The sequence below is a fragment of the Convolutriloba macropyga genome, chromosome 12, assembly GCF_964194025.1.
Source record: "Convolutriloba macropyga chromosome 12, txConMacr16.3, whole genome shotgun sequence".
Lineage (NCBI taxonomy): Eukaryota > Metazoa > Xenacoelomorpha > Acoela > Convolutidae > Convolutriloba > Convolutriloba macropyga.
The window spans coordinates 45,385,420-45,411,239 of record NC_134479.1 but is presented as its reverse complement, the minus strand read 5'-3'; the positions used below and the strand labels follow the sequence as shown (position 1 = coordinate 45,411,239).

Below are 25,820 nucleotides of genomic sequence, written 5' to 3'. Positions count from 1 at the left end.
TACCAATCTTTGGTGGGGCAAAATTTCAAATAATGCAAAAAATGGAGTCATTTTTGATGACGAACAATCCTTACGAAGCTTTCCATGAAGGTTTTGCTTCACTTCCTTTCATGGCACTTAAAAACACAAACATGATTAATAAAGTTCACAACTGCCGAACCCTAAGGGCTCGTATCATAGTTCTTTTGCATACAGGCCTTAAATTATAACAAGTCCAATCATATATGCTAATTTGGGAGAAATATTTTCAGGCTTAACATTATTTTATTGGGAGAACTAGGAAGTCACATGACAATGTAGAATAGGTTGACCCAAATACTTTAATAAACTTTAATCAGGTAAATAAATCAAATCATTCGAACTGTTCAATTTCCAGTCAAGGATTGTTGGTTTTCTCAAATTTGAGTTCATACATAAACAGTAAACACCTGATGTCACTTTTCGGTTGATAAACTTCTTTGACTCAATTTTGTGTGATCATATAAATTGCTCTGACAGTCATTATTTGAAACACTATATCGGTAGCAGAACTTTTTATTTTGGGAACAAATTGTGAACATAATTATGGTTATGAATGCTGTTATTTTTAGTTTCGGTGAGTGTCAGTTTTTTCGGATCTTTTCCGTCTGTGCCCGTTTGTGCCTGGTTTGTGCCAAGTCTATCCTATTCACTCTTGAGCTATTTTTAGGCTCAAAATTTATGTATTCTGTAGGCATGTTTTTCAGCCCAGTTTTCATAGGCCTACAATACAGAAAACTCATTTCAACTATATCACCAATAGATATCAACCTGCATTATCAGCAACATACTTACATTTTTACAAAATCTGTCGTAAATTTCGATGGCATTACTATAAAATAGTTAATAAAACAATGCTGTGCTAAATTTATGTAATAAGTATGTACACTTTCAACCGATAGGATAGATTTACGTGAAAGAAAACAAATAGACTTGTAGCAAAAAATAATCAAATCAAGCAAATCACTCATTGGTATTACTTGTACAGTAAAAATACAACAAAATTAAATTGTAACATTTGCGAGTACAACTAGTTATTAATTAATTTTTGAACTCTGCTAAGTCGCTTTTAAGAAAAAAGTTTGATTATTTTTTCCACTTAATGTCATCTTAAGTCATTTTTTGTTTTTTTTTCAAAAAAAACAACTTCAAACATAAGCCATCGACAATTAGCAACCCGCATTATCAGCAACATATCCTTATACTGGCAACAATTGTTATTGATAATCGTCAGTAGAGTTTTTTTTGATTATACGAAGATTTCGTGAAATGACGCTAGAGTATTTTTTGAACAAGTAAGAGAAGTTAAAACCGAGTGGCTTCATTTGAGCGAAAAGAAACTAATTTAACAAAACTGAATAAATAACAAAATCAATCAAACATTAAGCAGTTTTAGTTCAACGAGCGAAATTTCCACAATATGTTCTTCTACAAGTCATTGGATAAATTTTTGACCCTTTTAACTGGCTAGCTAAAAAACGCCTAATGAACTGTACCATAAAGTTCATTCAGCTTTGTAATACAGTTTTTTGTTCAAAAGCTCACCAGTACTTTAAGACTTTCTATGAACGATACAAATTTTTAATTTAAATCTGTTATCTCAAGTTTTGTGCACAATTTCATAATTAGGGGTAAGTTTGATAGATCAATCAACTTGATTGGCCTAAATCTAGTGTTAATAAAATTTGACCTGTCAGCAATTTAATTGAAGAATTAGCCGCTGTCAGATTCTTCAGAGACTTGCGTCCATTGAGTGTCCATTGAAATGTCATTATCAGTTTGCATATCTGGGTTACTACAGCCTTCTTTGGGTTTTCAGAAACTGATTCTTTTTTTCCAAAAGCTTAAAAATAAAGAACGAAGTTAAATACTTAATTTTTGCATTTAAAGCCAAAGTCAAATCATTTCTTAGGTTAACCCTTAGCGTTATCAGCATTGAGCTATCTACTTAGAAAAAAAAATTGTTTTTATTGTTATAGTTGGAACTGTTATACCTATTTTGACGTGAAACAAATTTATAACTTATTATCAGAAAACTAATAAACGTTTAAAATTTCAAAAGGCTAAAGGGAGTCTACTAATCTTGAAATTTAATGTTAATCCAAATTCGATCTCATTCAAAGGCATCAAGTTCTTTTCAGATCCTAACAAATTGTTTCAAATAGAATTTTGTTTTTTGTATTAATAGAGTTGTGACGTGCTTCCTCTGCAGTTTTTTGTGCTTTTTTATTGTTTGCTAGAAATTATTAACTGGGAGAAAGTGAAATTGGGACAGATGAAATGTTTTCTGTTTGTTCAGTTGAGGATGAGATGTTTGTTCAGTAGGGATGAGACGTTTTTGATGGTTTGCAGATTTTGGATACGTATTGGTGGCATTTTTTGGCCCCACTTCAGAACGGTGAGCTGGATTGAACGAATTCTGAAAAAGTATTTGCGTGACAACAATTTGAAATATTTTTTTCAGCCGCGTTGAAAATTTTACAGAGAATCAAAAGCAGACTTGGCGGTAAAGGCGATAAAAATAATTTTTTGTCACAAAGCGCTCGCATCAGTGAATTTGTTTGAAAATTTAAATTTACTCGCCACCACCATTCTAAACAGCCTCGTAAGCCAGATTCGGAACATTAGGTTCAAATTAGTAGCCGAATTTTCTCACATTGCCCGACCACCTGTCTTCCTGTGTTCACGCCGTTTTATGATGAGAAACTTTCTTCTATTTTTTTAATGAGATTAGCCATTTTAAGTGGTAAAAATTCGCAACTTTCCAAAAACAAAGGTGAAGAGAGAAATTGATAATTTGGCAAACTTTCTATGAATGGAAAGCGTTAAAAATACAGCTAAAAAGGGCAAGTAATATCAAAGTTTACTGTTAAAATGATTGCATTGAATTTAGTTGTGAACGTTGGTATTACTTGCGATTTTCAGAGTTGATTTCTACACACACCTCAGTCAACGCTATTAAAGGCAATTTTAACCTTAACCCTATCTACACACCATTTTTTTAGCGTAAGCCTGAAACGGGTTTTTTGCTTTTCAAACAAATTTTTCACCCTTTTTCATTTATCTGTTTTAGTGGTACTGTACAAAAAAGTAAAGCTCTATTGAAGACAAAGCTGAGGATAAGGAAGACGTTGTTGAACGGATAAAAAATCCCCAAGTTCAGAAATGGAATTTGTGGTATTCAGGATTACCAACAATTAACAGAATATGGCCTAGCATGTCAAAAACAAAAGTAAAACAAACACGATCTTTTCCGATTCTGTCCCCCGTACGCATTGTTATAAATTAATTTATGAAACGATGTTGTGCTAAGTTCGTTTAATAAGTATGTAAAGTTTCAACTAATAGGATAGATAGACGTGAAAGAAAACAAATTAACTTGAAACAAAATTAATCAAATCATGTGAACACTCATTGCTTTTATTTGCACAAAAAAGTACAATAAAATGAAATGTTAACAATTGTGATTTTACCTTGATATTATTTTTTTGCACTCTGGTAAGGTGCCTTTTAGAACTAAATTCAATAATTTTTTCACTTAATAACAACCTAATTCTTTTTTCGCTTTTTTAAAAAACAACTTCAACAATCAGCTATCATTAATTAGCAACCCGCATTATCAGCAATATATCCTTATAAAGGCAACAATTTTTATTGATATTTGTCAGTAGAGTTTTTTCATTATACGAAGGTTTCATGAAAGGATTGTAGAGTATTTTTAAACAAACATGGAAAATAGAAAACCGAGTAGCTTCATTTGAGCAAAATGAAACAAATATACCAAAACTGAAAAATTTATCAAAAACAATCAAACTTAAAGCAGTTTTAATTCAACAAACCAAATCTTTACGATATGTTCTTCAACCAGTCATTGCATGAATTTTTGACCCTATTAAGTGGCTAACTAAAAAACGTCTTTGGAATGCACCATAATGTTCATTCACTTTTGTAATTCAGTATTTTGTTCAGAAGATCTCCGGTATTTTAAGGTTTTCTATGAAAAAGATTTTTACTTTAAATTTATTATCTCAAGTTTTGAACGCATTTTAATAAGTATTGTAAGTGTGATAGAACAATTAAATTGATTGGTTTAAACCTAGTCTTAATATAATCTGCCTGTCACCAATTTAATTGACATATAGCCGCTGCCAGATTTTTCAGACACTTGCGCACATAAGTGTCCATTGAAGACTCACTATCAGTTTGCTTATGTGAATTACTACAGCCTACTTTGTATTTTCAGAAATTTATTTTTCTTGGAAAGCTTAAGATTAAAGAACAAAATTAAATTTTTTAATTTTTGCATCCAATGCCAAAGTCAAATTGTTTCTTAATAGTCTTGCATTTGTTTTTACAAAAATATACAACATGGCATCAATAGTTATTATCCTTTGCATTATCGGCACTGATCTACATACTTAGAAAAAAGTCATTTTTATTGGTATAGTTGGAGTTATTATGCCTATATTGACGTGAACGAAAAAGCTATAGTTTATTATCAAAAAATTTATTTTATATTTACAATTTTCATTTATGAAAACGCTTAAGGTGTTCTCATGATCTTGAAACGTTAACTTATTCCATATTCGATCTCATTCATAGGCATCAATTTTTTCCAGTTCCCAATAAATTATTTCAAATAAATTTTTGATTTCTGTATTACTACATATATATAACTTGCTTCCTCTGTAACTTTTTCTGTTGTTTTATCGTTCCTAGAAATCATTCACTTTGAGAAAGTAAAGTTGGGAGTGAAGATGTGCCAGTTCAGTTGAGATGTTTTTGATGGTTTGCCCATTTTGGCTATGTATCGTTGACACTTCGTTGACCCTTCAGAACGGTGATCTGGGGTAAAAAAATTGTGTAAAATATTTGCGTGACAATTTGAAATGTTATTTTTAGCCCGATTGGAAATTTTACGCAGAAATAAATTCAGATTTGCGGGTGAAAGCGATAATAATTTTTTTCGTCGCAAGGCGCTTGAATCAGTGAATGCGGTGGAAATTTTAAACTTATTCACCACAACCGCTCTAAAAAGCCTCATTCGTCAGATTTGGAACATTAGGTTCAAATTAGTAGCCTCATTTTCTTACATTGCCCGACCTGTCCTCCACCTTTGTTTATTTTCTTTTGTATTTAAATCATTTTGACGCCGTTTTATGGTGAGAAACTTGCTTTGATTTTTCGTAAGATTAGCCGTTTTAAGTGGTAAAATTTCACAACTTTCCGAAGGCAAAGGTGAAAAGAGAGATAATTTCACAGACATGCTACCAATAGAAAGGGTTAAAAAATTAGATAAGAACGGCAAAGGTTACAAAAATTTTTTTGTTAAAATGGTTGCGCTGATCTTAGTTGTAAATTTTTGTAAGATTAACAATTTTCAGTGTAGAATTATACACACCTCGTTCAACACAATAAATCCAATTCTTAATGCCTTTTACCTTATTTTTTACACCAATTCTTAGCGTGAGCATGAGCCGGGTTTTTTGGTTCTTTATCGAAATTTCCCCCATTTTAATTATTCTCTGTTTTAGTGATACTATATAAAACGTACAGCTCCAGTGCAGGCGAGAATGAGGATAAAGAAGGCGATGTTGAATGGATAAAAGATCCACCCTGTCCAGAATGGGAATCTCTGGTATTCAGGATTACCAACCAAATATCAGAATATGGCCTAGCATGTCAAAAGCACAGGTAAAACAAAACGGATCGTTTCCGTTTGTGCTCGCCAGTGCGTCCGTGTCAAATTTTTACCCCACAAAAGATGTAAGATTAGGGGGTAAACGGGGGGAATTTTTAGACAATCCAACTCAAAACTCTTACATCTTTTTGGGGGGCAATTGAGGGGGGGGGGGGCAACTCGATGCAAAAGTGTGTGTGTGTGTGTGTGGGGGGGGGGGGGGTTAATGGGGAGTAATTTTGGGAGGCAAAATTATGCAAGAGTAGGGAGTAATTATCCCACTTGGAGGCCCTAATATTACATTGTTTTAGCCCCCATACTCCAAGACTGATAGTGTTAAACCCGCAACCTCTGTACCCTCCGCCCGTTTTTCTTAGCCTCTAAACCATCAATGCTTGTCCAATTCTTGACGGTCCATCTATATGAACATACTCCCCATTACCCCCTAATCTTACATCGTTTTGCCCCCCCCCCCGCAGCTTAGTGGTCTTATTTTTTACCCCCTCAGGCGCACGTGCTATTCCTTTACATAGTAACGTACAAAATAACAACATATAATTTGTAACTGGGCGGTGTAAAAAACACTGGGGGGAACAGAATAGATCCTAATAGTTCATAGAAAGGAATCGACAAGAAAATTTCACTCTTATTGCATCATTGCGCTAGATTCCCTCAATTTTCCACCCTTCCAAGAGAAGATTATATTTATTTAAAAAGCATTGCTTACACTATGGCCTACCTCACTCCACTTGACAAATAGTGAATACAAAATTTTTGCTCTGCACCTTGCTGAAAAAATTTAACCAAATAAATTTTTCGAAAAACGATCATTTTTGAAAAAAGTAGGCGTGTTGTTGCGCTGATTTTGACATTTACAGTATTGCAAGAGGTGACGCAGTTGAAATTTTACCACAGATCGTTTTCGTAAAACGGGAATGATACTTCTAGACAGGCATGTTTACCCTCAGCTTGGTGGTCGAATGTATCAGCGCCGAATCAGTTTAGAGGTTTTCTGTCTCTTAGGATAGCCGGTACTCTCTTCATGACATAATTTACACTTGCCGGTCTTGATTTTGGAGTAAAGTTTACTTCCTGAAAAATATTTTCAGTCTAATATGTTCAACTTAAATAAGGTTTGCTTTATATGCAATTCCAACTTCCAAGTCGCAATGGGCTTTGTGGTAATTGCCTACAAATTAGCTCAAGTACAGAGAGACTGTGTACTACTATAGTAATTACAGTTTTAAGCTACAAACTATCAGAATTTTCTGCTCAGACATACTTTTGGGGTGCGGCAAAATTATTTTAGACTATTCCGGTAATTTTAGCCTTCATGAACTCTATAACTTGAATATAATTGTAATCAAGAAAAACTGCACATGAAAAAACCTAAAATGTTCTAAATATGGAATATTTCAGAACAGAATTAAATTTTTATTTTTGAAAACTGCCGGTTCAGCGCTGAAATGCTTTGAGGCTCAAATTGGGGTAAAAAAACGCCATAAAATTCTTAGAAATCTGTATGCAAGCCGTCGCAAAAATAGTTATTTTGTGGAAATAGGTTAGTAGGCAGCACATTGATTTGAACAGAAACTGAATAGCTGAGAAATAAAGATATTGCAAAAGTATTTTCTATGATTGATATTTTGTATTCTAATAATAAGATTAGATAATATATGAAGTTCAACTTAATTCAGAAATATTTTTTGTGCTTTTAATCACTGGCCAAAAATTCAATAATTGGAAAATTAATTTCAATTCTGAACTGAAACTATACCAAAAATTGCTCGTATTTATATGACTTATTTAGGCGGATATATATATATATATATATATATATATATATATATATATATATATATATGTATATCGAAAATTTAGATTAGCGAAAAATATTTTAATTGCTCGGCATGTGAATAGATCTTGATTTCGAATCCCGAACATCATTTTATATTTTCCTTATTTTTCATGGGAGTCAAGTTCATCAGTTTGAGGTCAATGAATGTTAGAATCGGATTTCTTTAGGCGTGATGAGGATTTAACTTCCAACTTTTAATTGATTTGTCAAATATTGATTGTCATTTTTATTTGTCAAATATTGATTTGTCAATCATCAATTAAATTTAGAGACAACTTTAGTTTTGCGTCCTTTTCATTTTTCATCGACATAGCAACAGAGTTCGCCATGTGAGTTCTTTTTTGCGTCCTGAAAATTTACAAAAAAATGTCTAAGTTTCTTGATGTTGTTTCAAAACCATCACAGTATTGCTCCTCGTCATCACATGCTGTGTTTTCGTGAGTAATGTTCTCGAATGATGCAGATCAATTAAACTACTTTATATTTAGCCCCAAAATGATATTAACATTTGAAAAATTGCATAAAAATGCTGCTAGAACTAACTGTATTCAATAGCTAATTGTTTATGATTCCTGAGTTTTTGGAGAAATGGAGCACAAGATTAACAAGATCTGACTACTTGTCGTCAACAGCACTGTTACCCACGGTTACAATATCTAATTACCGTGATAATTGACAAAGCGTCATTTAGACCAAAATGAAAGCAATTCTGAACAATAATTGTTTTCAGAGCTCTTCCCTGCGATACTAACAGTTAGCAGTTTTGCAACTACCTTTATCTGTTACAAAAATAATTAAGGCTCTCAATTAGGTCTCGAGTTTTTCAAGAAAATCAGCAAAATAATTTTTGGATTAACTGGCGATATCAATATGAACCATTAAATGCTCAAAATTGTGGACAATGGTTACAATATACTTGACTGCAAATGATGAAACCCATAATTTTTTCGTCGCTATTCATTACGCTCTTTTTCATCGCAAATAAAAGTGATCCAGTTTTGACATTAGCCAAAAACTGCCACTGTTGTTCACAAAAGCTCTCAAAAGTTTGAAATGTTATTATTTACAACAAAATAAAGATTTTAACTATGTCAAATTTTCAGAGTGTTTTGAAAACTTTCAGAATAAATACTTTGATTTTAAAACTTTAATTTAAATGCCTAATGTTTTAATAAAAGTACAATATAAATTATACATGAATGAATGTTTGTAAATTTTAGTGGTAGTTTGGGGTCAAAAGCACCAGACACAATTGTGTTTTTGATTTTAACTTTTAAAGTTCTGGATCAATATCAATTCGTTTTTTTTTCGAAATTATTTGCCTGCAGTTTTTCGTCTTTTCGAATTTTTGTTACCATTTTCCGATAGAGATCAAAACTTGGTTCAAAGATAAAAATCTGGTACTAAACTGAAACATTTTTAGCAAGCTTTCCCAAATATGTGTCTGTTTTGTCATCGCTTCTTCATAGTCGCCAATTAATGTTCATTTTTATTAAGTTCTATTATGCGCAAAGTCATCAAAGTTCGCCGAGTTTTTTGTTGGACGAAATCACAGAAAACCTTTGATTTATACATGGTTTTTTATATGGTTTTTATAAGGTCCTAATTCTGTAAGTATTTGTTCTTCAAATTTTTAACTTCGAAAATTTTAGCTTCTTTGGACATATAAGCAACAAATTCCATCCATATGATTGTATTGCATCCCAGAATAATCATGATCGTTTGTCCAAACTCGTTCTTTACTTTTTTTGAAGAAATCTCAAAATAATTCTTGATGAAACAGAAAAGTCCTATCGTTGGAGGTGCGCACTAAAATCTAAATGGCAGAAGAAAAAGTTTGCTAAAATAGAAAAGTGTTTTGAGCATATCGAAACACCATTTTGGTTGAAAACAACGCTTTTCCAGTGAGCTGAAACTTGATACACTTTGATAAGAAGCATACTAAATCTTGATGAATCTTGCCAAGATCTTGACATGGTACTTACGATGAAAGTATAAAAATTATTACGAACTTTCACGATGTTTGCATGGCTGTCAAGAAACAAGATCTTGCAAAGAATGATTAACCATGACGTGGCATGATATAACCAGTTTTAAAAATTAAAAAAGCACCTGTAAACAAGAATGTTGGTGTTTCAAGTTCTTGGCAAGATGTTTCTAGTTTTACAAGAGGTGGCATGACCATGCATGTCCTATCAAGGTGTATCAAGTTTTGATTCACTTGTTTTTTATCATTTTACATCTTCTTGAGTAGACTCCATAATTTTAGAGAATTTTTCTGACGGTGCATTTTAAAAGCGCATCATAGTTGAAGCAATAAGTACAAACCACTCTGGTGCGTTCCAGTGAAGTTGTTGATGTTTTAAAAGTATACTCTTTTATGTTTGTGGAAGTCTTTTTGTAGAATTAATAAAATTATTATTATTATTTTTATTTCTTTTCACAAATGCTTCGATTGTCATACCTTGACAAGTTTGTACATACCTTGACATTTTTTCGTGCCAAGAAACCTTACCCGCTCTTATGAACAAATTTCATGCTTCATTTGTCGCTGGGTTTGCTTTCAATGTTGTGGAAATATATAAGGCACCTGTAGAATTCGAACACCAGTTGATTGTTTTCAGTGACTTCTACTGTCTTGACGCTTATCAAACCCAGAACACGTTCCGTGAACAAAATTCATCCAAGCGAGCAATGAGTGAGAATTTTGGGTACGAGCCGATAGCCTCCCGCATGTGGTTTTCGACCCTCATTAAAAGCCAGTGGCAGAAAATCAACATGATTGATGTCAAAAGACCCTGTAAGTTCACATGCTGGCGATTGATTAAAACAACAATTAGTGAAGGTCACCGCTAAATAGCGATGAAAAGTTCTAATTTTCATTTGAAAAACTTTACATTGTATTTTTACTATTGCGGTTTATGCGGTGGAAGCAAAACTATTTCGAGAGTGTAATTAGCCTAAAACATTATTGCCTGAATATTTTCAATTATTTGAAACCAAGTTTAAAGACTTAATTGTTCTTGACCACTAATTGTAGTCCCAATCCACAATTAGTATCCCCATTTCTGAAATTATTCACCAGGCTTTCTTTCATTTCAGTATTTAGATACAGTAAGGGGTAATTTTAAGCAAATTTGAACTAAGTCAGCCTAGTCGCAGACGCTTACAACATTAAAACAAGTGTCGAGAAAAAGCCTGACAAAATCGAGTATCCTAACTCGATTTTTCGGACATTGACCACGTAATTTTTTCCGTTCAGTTTATATGCTAAGTTGTTCGGTTTTTGAACAATAGGTAAAATAGCAAAGAGGAAAATTGCAAGTCAAATTACAATTGCACAAATTTTTAATTGTTTTTTTTTGTTCAGACTATTGCTGTGACAACCAAGTGGAGAAGTATCTGATTTTTGGCCTTCTTCACAAGTCTATGAGCCCTGACCAGTACATGTTTAAACTCACTGACTACGACGATGAAGATAAACCACTCAACTTCATATCAGTAGGTGTCAGAACAAGTTTCCCAAAAAGAAAAGTTATTAACCATGATTTTTTTAAAAATAAATGAATAATAATCATTTTATAAATGCAACGAAGGCAACCAAAATTCTATAAACATTTGTGTATGCAATTAATGAAGTTAGAGACAAAGTTACATTTTCTTTCCAATGTTCTTTTTTTGTCGATGACAAAAGAAAGAAAAGTAGTAAAATAGGACTGAAAAATTAGACAATCTAAAGGAGAGCTTTCAACGCAGAGATTATACCCAGTGAAATTCTTCACATTTCAAAACCAGCTGTTCATATATAGGCTAATCAAGCTTGAAGTACGCAACTCTGACTTCAATTTCCATTTTTTCAATGAAAATCTCTCAATCTCTTAAAGGTTTTAATCTTTTATATTCTCAATCTCAAAGTGACCTCTGATCAGACTGACTCCGACCGAAGTGATCTCAAATCAGACTCTCGGGCGCTCGAAACTCCCTGTAACCTCAAAGCGCGGATGAAAGCCTCCTCTCATCGAAATATCGTGCGCTCGAACGTCACTCCTGATGAGACTAGCGTTCGTTCAAATCCGCCTCTGAGCAAAACTAGTGCGCAACTGATTCCGCCACTGATCAGATTCAAGGGCGGTGAATCTGCGTCGGGTCAAGTGGTCATGTCCAATATGACAGTCCCAGGCCAAAGTGAGCTCTGAGCTCTGGACACCTCGACCTGGGTACTATTATGTTTATGTATGTTATCAAAACATCTTAATTTGGGTGGGGGTTATCGTTCGAAAGTGCTATTAAAAAATGTTGTTTGTTATTTGATTTAGATTAAATAAATTAGATTCCTTTGATTGCGAGTGTTTTGCTTGATTGTATTTTGTGTTGTTAGGCTCTTGTCGAAAGTCACTTCCGTTCGTTTTCGACAAAAAGAAGTCATGTCAGTGACATCCTCGGCCCCAACTGTAGGATCACGAACTGTTGCTGTACTGTATAATATCGGTGTAAAATCAGCAAGATAAGACAAGATAAGATAATCGATCGCAAATATAATAATTGGAAAAGGAAGTTTGGGATGAACCAAAGTTATGGGCGACTGAAAGGGGGACAAACTAAATTGAGCAAAAGAATATCCCAAAAAAAAAGTTTGACACGCAAAAGGACTGCAAATATGGTAACAATGCTTGACTAATGATCGCAAAAATTAGACATTTGATGCGAAACTTTGCAATGATGTAACTTGTTGCATCAAATTTTGGAGACGACTTGACTTACAATTCTATACCTTTTCCTAATGAAAACTAAAGTATACATCTGCTCGTGAGAACGAGAACACAAAATAACTCATTTGTTTATTAAGACTTTGCTTAGCTTGATGACTGGTCTTACTTTCTCACCATGTGGAGTTCTCAGTTTCACGGAGCGTACTACACCATCTGAACCGGGGTAAATTTCTATAACTTTTGCAAGAGGCCAGAGACCTCGTGGCGTGAAGTCTTCAAGTAGCCAAACCAAATCATTTACCTTGAGGTTTTCAGAAGTTTTGTTTCACTTCGACCTTGTCTGTTGATTAGGGATGTATTCGCGAAGAAATCTATTCCAAAAGTGCGAGGCTAATTCTTGAGCAGATTTCCATGACCTGGACACGGTGACTTTTTGCGATTCGAAGAGACCAGGAGGGTAGTTAAGTGACGCTCTTCCGAGTAAAAAGTGGTTAGGCGTGAGAAGCAGTGGATCGTTAATTTCACTCGGGACATTAGTTAGAGGTCTAGAATTCATATTGGATTCAATCTCACATACCAGTGTCCACAAAAAATCATCTGAAAGGGTTCTTGACCCAATTACTTTGTAGAGAGATAACTTGAATATCTGCACTAGGCGTTCCCAACTTCCACCGAAGTGTGGAGCCGCAGGAGGGTTAAACACCCACTCAATTTCGACCTGCATCAGATGCAAGTGACTTGCAAAGTTTTGGGAATTTCTAAGGCTTGCAATACTGGATTGCAAAGAGTTATTTGATCCAACAAAAGATTTTCCACAATCGGAAAAGAACTTTTTTGGTTTTCCTCTACGGCTTATAAAGCGACGGATGCAATTGATTGTTGAATCTGTTGCCAAGTCAACGGCAACTTCTAGATGGACAGCGCGTACTACTAAGCACGTGAAGAGGAGTATGTATCTAGTCCTGTTTCTTCCATGTTCTTTAACTGGAAAGGGTCCTACGAAGTGTAAGCCTGTGGTTTGAAAAACTTGATGTTTTTCTCTTGATAATCTGGACTCTGGGAGGTCAGCCATTTGGGGGGCAGCTACTTCTTGGATCATACGTCTGCATGGAACGCATTGGCTAACTGTTTGTTTCACTACCGCCCTGCACCTAAGAATCCAATAGAGTTCCATTAATAAACTTCTAGTTTTTTCTGTGCCACAATGCTTGTTTGTTTGGTGAAAATGTTTTATCAGTAGTCTAACACTCTGATTATTTCCATCTAGGATCAACGGGAAGCGCGCAGTTTCTAGTCTCAATGCTTTAGACAATCGTCCTCGAGCGCGCAAGTGCTGGTTATGATCGACGTATGGTGATAAAGAGACAATTCTACTGGTAGATGATACTGCAATACATTTTCTTAAGTTCGAAATTTCCAATTTAAAATCTTGATTTTGGGCACTTTTTATCAAGTGATTGTAAGCTTTTGTATAATGTGCTAGTAACAACTTGGATTCCTTTTTTCGGCATTTATCTGCAAACAAAAAGCAAAGCGCTGCAACTCTAAGTAAAGGATTCCAGTTGCTGAAACGCGATATGTCAATTTGGCATTTGAATTCTTTTCTTGGATCTGCCATTATAATTTTAACATGTTGAGCAGAAAGTAAATCTTGTTTCGGCCACGTGTTTTTATTTTGACACAAGAAGGATGGACCTAATAGCCAACGTGAGTTGACATTCATTTGGTGAACGTTGTAGCCTCGGGTACCATCGTCAGCGGGATTTCTGGTAGACGAAATGTAGAACCAATCTTGGGTGGAGGAAACGTCTAAAATTTTGGCTAGTCTGTTAGCAATGAAGATTCGATGGCGAATCTCAGGAGTCCGTAGCCAATACAAAACGGTCGTGCTATCAGACCAAAAAACTTGTTTATGGATTTCAATATCCATCTCATCTCTGACAAATTGCGCTAGTTGAGCACCATATACCGCAGCCTGTAGTTCCAAATTAGGAATCGTCATCCGTTTTATTGGCGCAACTCTTGCTTTACCGATCACAAATGCGACTGAGACGGATTCGTCAATGTGTTCAATTCGTAGATAACTGACTGCTGATAATGCTAACTCGGATGCATCTGTGAACGTGTGTAGTTCAATCGATGAAATCGGTATCTCGTTTAACAGTTTGCGAGGAAGATGTACATCCTTGAAAGACAAAAGTTCTTTTTTCAGATTCTCGAAATCAAAATTCTCATCGAGTTGTAATGGCTTGTCCCATTTTGGACCGTGGTTCCATGCTGCTTGGAGAACTTTGCGGAAACTTATTGTAAAGGGGGGATAATTCCTAAGGGATCAAAGATGGAAGCAACAAAACGAAGTAATTTACGCTGACTCGTTTTTTCATCAAGTTTGATCTTATGGAACAATTTTTGCTCTATAAAAATGTATCGGCTTCTGGAAACCAGGGCAAACCAAGAACCTTTTGAATTTGTGGTGCGGATGTTTCTGGATTAAGTCGGATATCCAGATTCAGCAGGTCAAGAACTTGTTGACTATTTGAATTCCACTTTGTCAGATTGAAGCCACCAGTAGCAAGAACCTTTCGTGTCTCATGGACAATGTTTGAAGCTTCATTTGGACTCGATACAGCAACATACAAATCATCCATGTAAATGTTCCGCTCTATGACCTTTTGAACACTTGGATAAGTTTTTGCATTGTCCTGAGCAGATCTTCTGAGCGCGTAGGACGCTACGCAGGGTGAATCTGTTGCACCAAATATATGACTGGTGTATTCATAGGTTTCTATGCGTCCATTGTTCTTCCAGAGGAAGCGTAAGTAGGGTCGGTCTTTAGGGTCAACTTTCACCTGCATGAACATTTGTTCTATGTCTGCGCACAGCGCAATTCGATTCTCACGAAACCTCATATTGACACCAGTTAAATTGCTGAGCAAATCTGGCCCTTTCAGTAAATTAGAGTTGAGGGACTGACCCTGGAAAATGCTGGAGGCATTTGCAACTCTACGAACCTTACCAAGTTTATTTTCATTGGTCACTTGGTGATGCGGCAAAAAGGAAACATTTTCTGTTAGAGATTCGGAATCATGAACTTTAACAACGTATCCTTTTTCCAAGTCTGCGTCCAGAGTAGCCTGGTACATTTCCTTTAGTATCGGATTTTTTGAAAGCTTTTGATCTAATTGGTCAAGTTGTCTTAATGCTAACCATCTGTTGTTCGGAAGAAATGCACCTTGCTTCCAGAGGAGAGCTATTTGATAATGACCGTCGACAATTTTGGTCGTGGACTCTAAAATTTCAATCGTTCTTTTATCGTTTTCCGACAAAGCTTTTCGGGGCGATGCAATGCCCAAATTTTCCAATTTCATCCAATTTTGGACTAATTTGAAAAGAGAGTCGTCCATATTAGGGCAGTTTTGCACCTGAGTATACTGTACTTGTGTAGACTCATTGAGAACTAAATTCATTTTACCGGCGCACGTCCAGCCTAATGGAGTTTCAACTCCCCATGGGGCATTTTTTGGACCTTTTATAATTTGTTTATAGTGAATCAAGTCTAAGTTGCCAATGCCTATGATAATTGAGACATTGTTCCGTTCAAGTTCAGGAAAATTTATATGACTGAGATGATCATAATTTTGGCACAAAGCGTTTAGTTGAGCTACATTCACTGCAGACATGTTCAAATCCGGTACTGCCATAACATCATTAAGCCTGACAGGCTCGATAGAGCTATCTATTGGCTTTATGTCAAAGCAAACTTTAGAGCAATCAATTTCCTTATTTCCTTAGTCGTGTGATACCCACTTATAGGCATTTTACCTGTTTTTTCGAGGTTAAGACCAAGTTCTTTTGCTGTTGATTTCAGAAGTAGACTTTGACAGCTACCGTTTTCTAGGTATGCGTATGTTTTCACAGACTGGTTTCCATTTATCAATTGAACTGCCACAAAAGCTACCTGGCCTGTGCCAACAAATTGCACTGGTTTAACGTTTGAGTTGCTTTTGTTCATAAAACTATCGTGCAGAAGTGTGTTATGTCTTTTGCCGCAGCCTTTTGAGCGGCAGACATTTTCTGAATTGCATTGATCTACATGATGATGTCCAAAACAATTGAAACAAAGCTTTTGTTTCATTACATGATCTTTCCGTTTCAGGGGACTCAGTGCTTGGAAATAAATGCATTTGTAGAGGTATTGGCAATTGTCATTGTTCGGACAACTAATGCTTTCTTTCGTCTTAGACTGAATTTGCCCTTGTTCCCTGTTACTCAGAAATTGATGCTTTGGGTTCGGATTTTCATTAATTCTAGTGGAGTGCGACGTTTTCCAAGCCATTTTATGAACACCAATGTTTTGAGAAGATGGGAAATTTGAGTTTGTCGGTAAATCTCGGCATGCTTTCGCATAGTTTAGGAGCCAATCAGCAAGCGTGTTTAAAGATGGCTGTGTCATGATTTTTTCTTGGAGGTAACGGTTCCATTCGAGTCTGACTGGATTTGGTAATTTTGCTAAAGCTATGTTCATGTTGATTGTAGAGTGAAGATCATGAATAAAACCGAGTTGTTGAAAGGTGTCGACGAGCGTTAGAAGAAATGAGGAGTACTGTGTATAACTTTCCGGATTTGATAAGTTTGGGTTTCTAAAGTTTGACAATTTGTCAAGAAAAGCATTGACAATCCTCTTTGAATTGCCAAAATGTTCTTGCAGTCTTGATAGAGCTGCTGCGTATAAATCACCGTTGCAACCGTAGCCATCAACTAGTGCTTTAGCTTCACCTGTGAGCAGTGATTGCAAATGGATCATTTTTTCAGCTGAAGACATGGGTGACTGGTCGATAGTTGCTTTGAAAATGCTATACCATTTTATCCACTTCATTGGATCGCCGTTGAAGGTTTCTGCGTGCAGTTTCGGGACAGATTTTTGGAAGCACACTGACATTGAGCTGGTTGAACACTGGTTTGCACTTTCCGCGCTTAGAAGTCCTCGATGATCGAAGTTATTGCTTGATGCGTTACGATTTGTTCCAGGAAAAATACTCTGAGTGGGCCAATTGAAGGAATGTGCGTTAAGCAATGACGATGGAGCGGCGTTAGCATCAAATAGTAAGCTGCTGGGTGCAGAAAAACTAACATTGCTGTTCACAGCGGGCGCTGATGAACTAACTGCATATTGCTCCTGATTGCTGATATCAAGACCAGGTTGAACTGGGTTAGATAATTGGAAATTAGAGCTGTCCGGCGGACAATTCGGTCTTTTGATGGCACCAACACTGAGACTGAAGTCCTCTCCAGTATTTATCTGTGACTTCCCCTTGACGTATTTTTTGAAATTATCGATACACTTTTAACTTCTATCTTAAGACGACTATGTTCGCGAGAACAATTGCTCTGATCTGATGGATCAATCAGGATTATTAATTGAGACACTACGGTTTCAAGTTTTCGCTGCTTCTCTTTTATCTCTTCAACTGTTTCCTGTAGTATGTCAACATCTTCTGATCCATCAATCGAGGAGTTTAGGTAGTCAAGGTGATAATGTATATCGTCCGTTATCATCATTTTGGAAGATTCGAGCATCTTCTGTTCTTGAAGTGTTTCTGGCTTTTCTTCAGAGAGGCTCTCTGTTGGAGCACTGGAACATTGGTGAAGATTTCCCAAGATAGTTGTTTCTCTCTGGTCGCTCTCGGAGTTAGCTGTTGACCGAGTGTCTACCATGACTAAAAACGTAGACTGTTTTCTTTACTGTGCTGGAGAAAAGTTTTTGGTTTTTGGTTTATGCAACTCCCACCAGATAAGCAAAAACAAATTTAACTTCAAATTACTTACTGCTTGACAATTATTTTGTACAAATGTTCTCAAAGGGCTACTTACCAGCGCTATCTGGGTCTTTCTACATATACCAGTTACCTACCTGTTAAATGCCTACTTGTTACCTGCTACCTAACTGCTGAAACTTATACAAATTAAGTCTAAGTAAGGATTGTTGATAATCCAACTAACTAACACTTGCTACCTACCTGCAAACTTATACCAAACTTACCTACCTAGAAGCTCCCTAATTTTACCTACCTAATATCTGCTACCTACCTGCTGCAATTTTTACCTACTTATACCTACCTGCAAACTTATACCAAACTTAACTACCTAGAAGCTCCCGAATTTTACCTACCTAATACTTGCTACCTAACTGCTGCAACTTGTACCTACTTATACCTAAGTTCTAATTACCGGTAACTCTGTTGCTGGATACTTGCAATCTGCCTGTAAGAGCTTTTACCAATAGGTCCACACCTATAAGGGAAATGCAGAAAGGTTGAGACAGTAATCAAGCTGGGTAGTAGACGAAAAGTAAAGATAGCGTGAGTGGTATGGAAGAAAAGAGACCGGGGAGTTTGGGGCGGATAAAACCCCAAACTGGAAAGCAAAGAAAGAGCGTGGGGTTGGGAAGGCAACCAACATGTGGGGTTTGGGGTGGGTAAAACCCCCAAAAACCGAAAGCAAAGAAAGCGCGGGGGGTTGGGAAGGCAACCAACCTGGGGGGATTTGGGGCGGGTAAAACCCCAAAAACCGAAAGCAAAGAAAGCGCGGGGGTTTGGGAAGGCAACCAACCTGGGGGGATTTGGGGCGGGTAAAATCCCAAAAACCGAAAGCAAAGAAAGCGTGGGGGGTTGGGAAGGCAACCAACCTGGGGGGATTTGGGGCGGGTAAAACTCCAAAAACCGAAAGCAAAGAAAGCGCGGGGGGTTGGGAAGGCAACCAACCTGGGGGGATTTGGGGCGGGTAAAACCCCAAAAACCGAAAGCAAAGAAAGCGCGGGGGGTTGGGAAGGCAACCAACATGGGGGGATTTGGGGCGGGTAAAACCCCAAAAACCGAAAGCAAAGAAAGCGCGGGGGGTTTGGGAGGCAACCAACCTGGGGGGGTTTGGGGCGGGTAAAACCCCAAAAACCGAAAGCAAAGAAAGCGCGGGGGGTTGGGAAGGCAACCAACCTGGGGGGATTTGGGGCGGGTAAAACCCCAAAAACCGAAAGCAAAGAAAGCGCGGGGGTTGGGAAGGCAACCAATCTGGGGGGATTTGGGGCGGGTAAAACCCCAAAAACCGAAAGCAAAGAAAGCGCGGGGGTTTGGGAAGGCAACCAACCTGGGGGGATTTGGGGCGGGTAAAATCCCAAAAACCGAAAGCAAAGAAAGCGCGGGGGGTTGGGAAGGCAACCAACCTGGGGGGATTTGGGGCGGGTAAAACCCCAAAAACCGAAAGCAAAGAAAGCGCGGGGGGTTGGGGAGGCAACCAACCTGGGGGGATTTGGGGCGGGTAAAACCCCAAAAACCGAAAGCAAAGAGAGCGCTGGGGGGTTGGGAAGGCAACCAACCTGGGGGGATTTGGGGCGGGTAAAACCCCAAAAACCGAAAGCAAAGAAAGCGCGGGGTGTTTGGGAGGCAACCAACCTGGGGGGGTTTGGGGCGGGTAAAACCCCAAAAACCGAAAGCAAAGAAAGCGCGGGGGGTTGGGAAGGCAACCAACCTGGGGGGATTTGGGGCGGGTAAAACCCCAAAAACCGAAAGCAAAGAAAGCGCAGGGGGTTGGGGAGGCAACCAACTTGGGGGGATTTGGGCGGGTAAAACCCCAAAAACCGAAAGCAAAGAAAGCGCGGGGGGGTTGGGAAGGCAACCAACCTGGGGGGATTTGGGGCGGGTAAAACCCCAAAAACCGAAAGTAAAGAAAGCGCGGGGGGGTTGGCATGGCAACCAACCTGGGGGGATTTGGGGCGGGTAAAACCCCAAAAACCGAAAGCAAAGAAAGCGCGGGGGGTTGGGAAGGCAACCAACCTGGGGGGGTTTGGGGCGGGTAAAACCCCAAAAACCGAAAGCAAAGAAAGCGCGGGGGGTTGGGAAGGCAACCAACCTGGGGGGATTTGGGGCGGGTAAAACCCCAAAAACCGAAAGCAAAGAAAGCGCAGGGGGTTGGGGAGGCAACCAACTTGGGGGGATTTGGGCGGGTAAAACCCCAAAAACCGAAAGCAAAGAAAGCGCGGGGGGGGTTGGGAAGGCAACCAACCTGGGGGGATTTGGGGCGGGTAAAACCCCAAAAACCGAAAGTAAAGAAAGCGCGGGGGGGTTGGCATGGCAACCAACCTGGGGGGATTTGGGGCGGGTAAAACCCCAAAAACCGAAAGCAAAGAAAGCGCGGGGGGTTGGGAAGGCAACCAACATGGGGGGATTTGGGGCGGGTAAAACCCCAAAACCGAAAGCAAAGAAAGCTTGGGGGTTTGGGAAGGCAACCAACCTGGGGGGATTTGGGGCGGGTAAAATCCCAAAGACCGAAAGCAAAGAAAGCGCGGGGGGTTGGGAAGGCAACCAACCTGGGGGGATTTGGGGCGGGTAAAACCCAAAAACCGAAAGCAAAGAGAGCGCGGGGGGGTTGGGAAGGCAACCAACCTGGGGGGATTTGGGGCGGGTAAAACCCCAAAAACCGAAAGCAAAGAAAGCGCGGGGGGTTTGGGAGGCAACCAACCTGGGGGGGGGGGTTTGGGGCGGGTAAAACCCCAAAAACCGAAAGCAAAGAAAGCGCGGGGGGTTGGGAAGGCAACCAACCTGGGGGGATTTGGGGCGGGTAAAACCCCAAAAACCGAAAGCAAAGAAAGTGCGGGGGGTTGGGGAGGCAACCAACTTGGGGGGATTTGGGCGGGTAAAACCCCAAAAACCGAAAGCAAAGAAAGCGCGGGGGGGTTGGGAAGGCAACCAACCTGGGGGGATTTGGGGCGGGTAAAACCCCAAAAACCGAAAGTAAAGAAAGCGCGGGGGGGTTGGCAAGGCAACCAACCTGGGGGGATTTGGGGCGGGTAAAACCCCAAAAACCGAAGGCAAAGAAAGCGCGGGGGGTTGGGAAGGCAACCAACCTGGGGGGATTTGGGGCGGGTAAAACCCCAAAACCAAAAACAGAGCGCGCGAGTAAATAATAAGATAAATTTTTAAAGACTGTCTTTTGGTCTTTTGAATCTGCTTTCAGTCTGTTGTGATGTTTTGCGAACCCTCTTGCTGTTACATTTGGACTGTTTTTGTAAAATTTCTAGATCTTTGGACACTGAAACATCAAAAAAACTCATGGTGCAGATCAATTGTTTCCCATTTCAATCAATTTTTTAGAGCAATACTTAGCTTTTTCAGGGGTTGAATTCGTTGCCTGATGTGGTTGGGCGTCAAAATATGTTATCAAAACATCTTAATTTGGGCGGGGTTTATCGTTCGAAAGTGCTATTAAAAAATGTTGTTTGTTATTTGATTTAGATTAAATAAATTAGTTTTCTTTGATTGCGAGTGTTTTGCATGATTGTATTTTGTGTTGTTAGGCTCTTGTCGAAAGTCACTTCCGTTCGTTTTCGACAAAAAGAAGTCATGTCAGTGACAATGTATTATTTTAACAAATTATATATATATGTATATATATATATATATATATATATATATATATATATATATATATATATATATATACATACATACATACATACATATATATATATATATATATATATATATATATATATATATATATATCATTTGCTGATATTAAATCTAAAAACGAATGGCAAAGCTAGCTAAACTTACAATTTTGATTGCTTTCTTTATACCAGAATAACAGCTGGGACTCTATGTTTTGGCTTTACAGAATAACGAAAAATTAGAACAGTTAATTTAACCTATTTTAAAGTTTCTCTATTTATTTCTTAAATCAATCACAAAAGCAATGCATTAGGGTTTGATGTTGGCTTTTGGCTCCAATTAGCAAGATCTTGTTAAACAATGTTTTTTATCGTGAACTTTGACCTGCCTTGATCAAGTTTTTATTAAATGACAGAATTTTGTGAAAGATTCCATATAATTTTGTCTCAAAAATTGATATCTCTTGCCAATTTCCCAACAAAAAATACATAAAAAGAGTAACAAGATAATTTCCTGTCTTAGTTGAGAGCTTTTATTTGTTCACGTGCATAAAAAAATAAAGGTTTATTCAAGCTATGCTCATCGGCGTCAACTTTTTTTGCTCTAAAGTTAACTCTCTCCGTTTGGCATAATATATACCATCACTTTGAGCAGTTTTGCAAAATTGACGCAGACTTCATACAAAGTTTTCATATTGAATGATCTGTACAGATTCTCGCAGAAATCATGCATTTCAACCAGCCGCAATGTTTGAAGCTATTCACATCAAATTTACTAATATTCCAAATTTGCAGTTGAGATCACAAAAATACCGAAACATAATGTTTTGATTTTCAAAAGCTGTAAATAATAATACTAATATTTCGTTTCTTAAACATGTTTTTCGGGTTAGTAAGTTGCACCACAAATATCAATGAGCCAATTAGAAATTATGACTTTTTGCGAAACTACGGCAACATCATGCAAAATATGCAGTATGTTGTCCTAGAAAAATTGACAATCTTGTAAGAAGTTTTACAGCAAACTTCTCAAATCAAAACTCAAAATTTGTGCGCAAAATAAATTGAATTGCAAAGTTTTTTCGCACACAAGAAAAATTGGACACTTCTGAACAAAAATTTTGGAAAGATTTTGAAAGATAGTTGATATGGTTCCAATAAATGTAATTCATTTTTGTTTATCTTACCAGTCATGATTGAGCCTCCAAATTGATTGAAATTTGTGGGCTTCTGGTAAAATTTTATTAACTTTTTCATCAAATGGAAAACTTTTACTCAAACTTGCCTTGTGCTTAATTCAAAAACACTTAACATAAAAAATCTGGCATCAAGTGAAATGTACCACACCGTAACGCAATTTAACTGCAATGGTGATACTGAAATCTTCAGACGTTGAAAATATTGCTTCTTATTTCTCAAAATCAAAAATTAAAAAAAAATTGGTGTTGGAAAATAAATAGACTCGATCCTGCCTACATTAATTGCTAAATTATGCTGATTATTCTTCATGGTTTAGGCTTTCTACATGCCTCACGTGTGTCAGAATCTCATTTTGGACATTGGTTTTGGTCCAGGAAAACTGAGAAGAGATCATCACAACTCTGTTGTAGCTGGAGCACCGTATGTACTTGCTGGTAAAGAGCTGGGTGGAATTGGAATTCCAAAGATTCCTTCGAAACAATTCGACTTCGAGAACCCGGGTGACAAAGTTTGATTTTTGCTTGAGAAGTAATTCCGACTTACGTTTTTTAGGGATGAGATTTTCATTCCCTAAAATAATACTGTGGTGAGATGCCAGGCTCTAAGACTTTAATTTTGAAAATCTGTAGAACTTTTTTTCCCTGAAGGTCAAAAATTTAATTCCATAGATGGTCAAAAACGGCTTAAACTATCATATCGACCGAAAAACTTAAAGGACAGGACATTTTTTCCTCTAAAAGTGCCCGTCGAAGGAAGCAGCCATTTTTTAAGTTTATGGGATAATTGGTATCTAAGATAGAATCCGAAAAAGATTTGATATCGCTTGATCAACGCATTTCTCAGATTAGAGATAATTTTCGGAAAGCAGGGCTGCTAAATAGAATAATCCTGAACAAAAACTGTTTGAAATTTAATATTAATGTTTATAGATTTTTTATTATAGAAAATGTTTCATAATTTCAGGAGAAGAACTGACATTCCATTGGTTCAAGCATAACATTATGTGCCAATCCCAGCCGTGGATATGCATGTCCAAGCCCAAACCATTAAATTGGACTACATATCCCCAGAGATTATCACGACCTGACAGACACTTATATTCAAAATTTCCGAAAAGGAAAGAATTTGAAAAGACTGCATTTGCTGGTCATATTCTTGGACCGCGGTTTCGAAACTGGTAGTGTAAATAGTGTAAACATTTTTCTTTCAGCATGATAAAGAATAACTCTTTGGTGTTTTTTTGTTAATAATGCTTAGAATACTTTAAAAAAATTGTTTGAAATTTGCGAATTATGTACAGCAGAAAAACATGCTTGATTGTCTGATCTCGACATACACGCAAACTCTTAACTACTATTTTTTGCAGGAAGTGAAGTTCTTAATTATCATATAATCATTTGTAACAGTGGTTGTATGAAAAGGTTTAACTACTGCTTCCGACGTATCGAGTTGTTATTATATTTTATAGGAAGACGAGTGAAAAAATCATTAATAAACAGTCAACGAGTAATAGCAGTATGAGTCAGGCTCAAGATATCACCGGGTTTAATCAAAGTATCTTGTAGGAAATCTCGGATTGTGTGGAAATCCTGTAAAAATTTTACTGAATGTGTTAAAGGTTTAATTCCAGCTACAGAGTTGCTTAATAAAATAATAAAAATATTTTCAGCACTTGTCTACCTACAATTATCTATTACATAAATTTATTGAATCCAAAATTTTTAAATTCAGCACATTTTAAAATAGTTTAGGTACAAAAATTAGAGAAAATGTGGAAATTATGCAAAAGAAGACATTATGTAAGGAAAATGTGAAACTGTGCAAGAAAAGTGCTAGATTTGTTGAAAAAAATCCGCAACGAAATTTCACACAAGTGGTACTTTGAGGTAAAAAAAACTTATTTGAAAATCATTACAAATAGTTAAACATGCCCTTTTACTACAGAACAGCAAAAAATGTATTTATTTCTCGGAAATTTGATGCTTTGCAGGAAGTGGAGGCTATTGTTTCAGTGACAGTAGATCGAGACTGAGTTAGGTTGACAAACGAATAATTTGTATGTTATTCGATGATGGTGTGGAATTTGTTTATTTAAAAATTTGAGAAAATTGATCATAAGTGTTGAAACGATGGAACCAAGTGCTGATTTTTTGAACATCTTGTGCGATACAACGTTGAAATTATGTAAGAAGTGCGCAGAAAGTCACTGAACAAAATATTAAGTAAAAAAGTTCATAATTATCCGCTTGGTGTGTTGAAAATTGATAAATTTATGTATCAAGTGCTTTTAAAATTCAGTACATTAAGAGGATAATTATGAAAGATAGTTCGGACAGCTTGGTCGACAGCGCATTTCTTACATGATTTTGACCGAAAATTTTGATTCAGTGGTCGTAACTGTGATATCAGATTTCATCTGTCATCTGTTTTTGTATGATTTCAGTACACAGTTGACTTGTTGTTACAACATTTTTTTTTCAAAGTGGTGGCATATATAAGCGAGGCTGTTTTTTTTCTCGTTTTCTTTAGTCTATTGTTCAATTTTTGTTCAATTAACGTGGAGAACTTCCGTTTTGGACGTGGAGAACTTCTCAAAAGCTATGTATGTAGGTTTTGATCTGACGGCACCTGTCCTCGTTGTCTTTTAGTATGTAATCGCGAAATTCCTTGGGGATTACATCCTTTGAAGTCAGACTTGCCATGAGTGTACATGAGAAGATTTCGACAAGGTCTTCGATGTCCGAGCCATTCAATTTGATCTTTCGCAAGATGGCATTTTGCTAAATTAATTCGAAGATTTTCCTGGTCAAGTTTTATTAAACATTTTCGTACAAGATCGAGATAGTTTTCAATTCTACCTCTACTCACTATCAGAATATCGTCCAGAAAACAGAATGTATTACTCAAGCCGACGAG

At 37.1% G+C, this 25,820-nt stretch overlaps 1 protein-coding gene across 2 annotated transcripts; it reads left to right on the top strand.

Annotated features, from left to right (window-relative positions):
* Nucleotides 1–388: 388 nt before the first annotated feature.
* On the top strand, nucleotides 389–24,147 carry LOC142350745 (uncharacterized). 2 transcript variants are annotated; one of them, XM_075402697.1, is made up of 6 exons: nucleotides 389–595; nucleotides 5,553–5,712; nucleotides 10,181–10,356; nucleotides 10,927–11,057; nucleotides 23,221–23,404; nucleotides 23,868–24,147. In XM_075402697.1, the coding sequence occupies exons 1-6, from the start codon at nucleotides 565–567 to the stop codon at nucleotides 24,083–24,085; spliced, it is 900 nt and encodes a 299-aa protein (XP_075258812.1). In that variant the 5' UTR covers nucleotides 389–564; the 3' UTR covers nucleotides 24,086–24,147. The 2 variants fall into 2 exon arrangements, with proteins under 2 accessions (XP_075258812.1, XP_075258814.1); XM_075402699.1 differs by having other exon boundaries at nucleotides 23,221–23,432; nucleotides 23,868–23,992.
* Nucleotides 24,148–25,820: the final 1,673 nt, after the last annotated feature.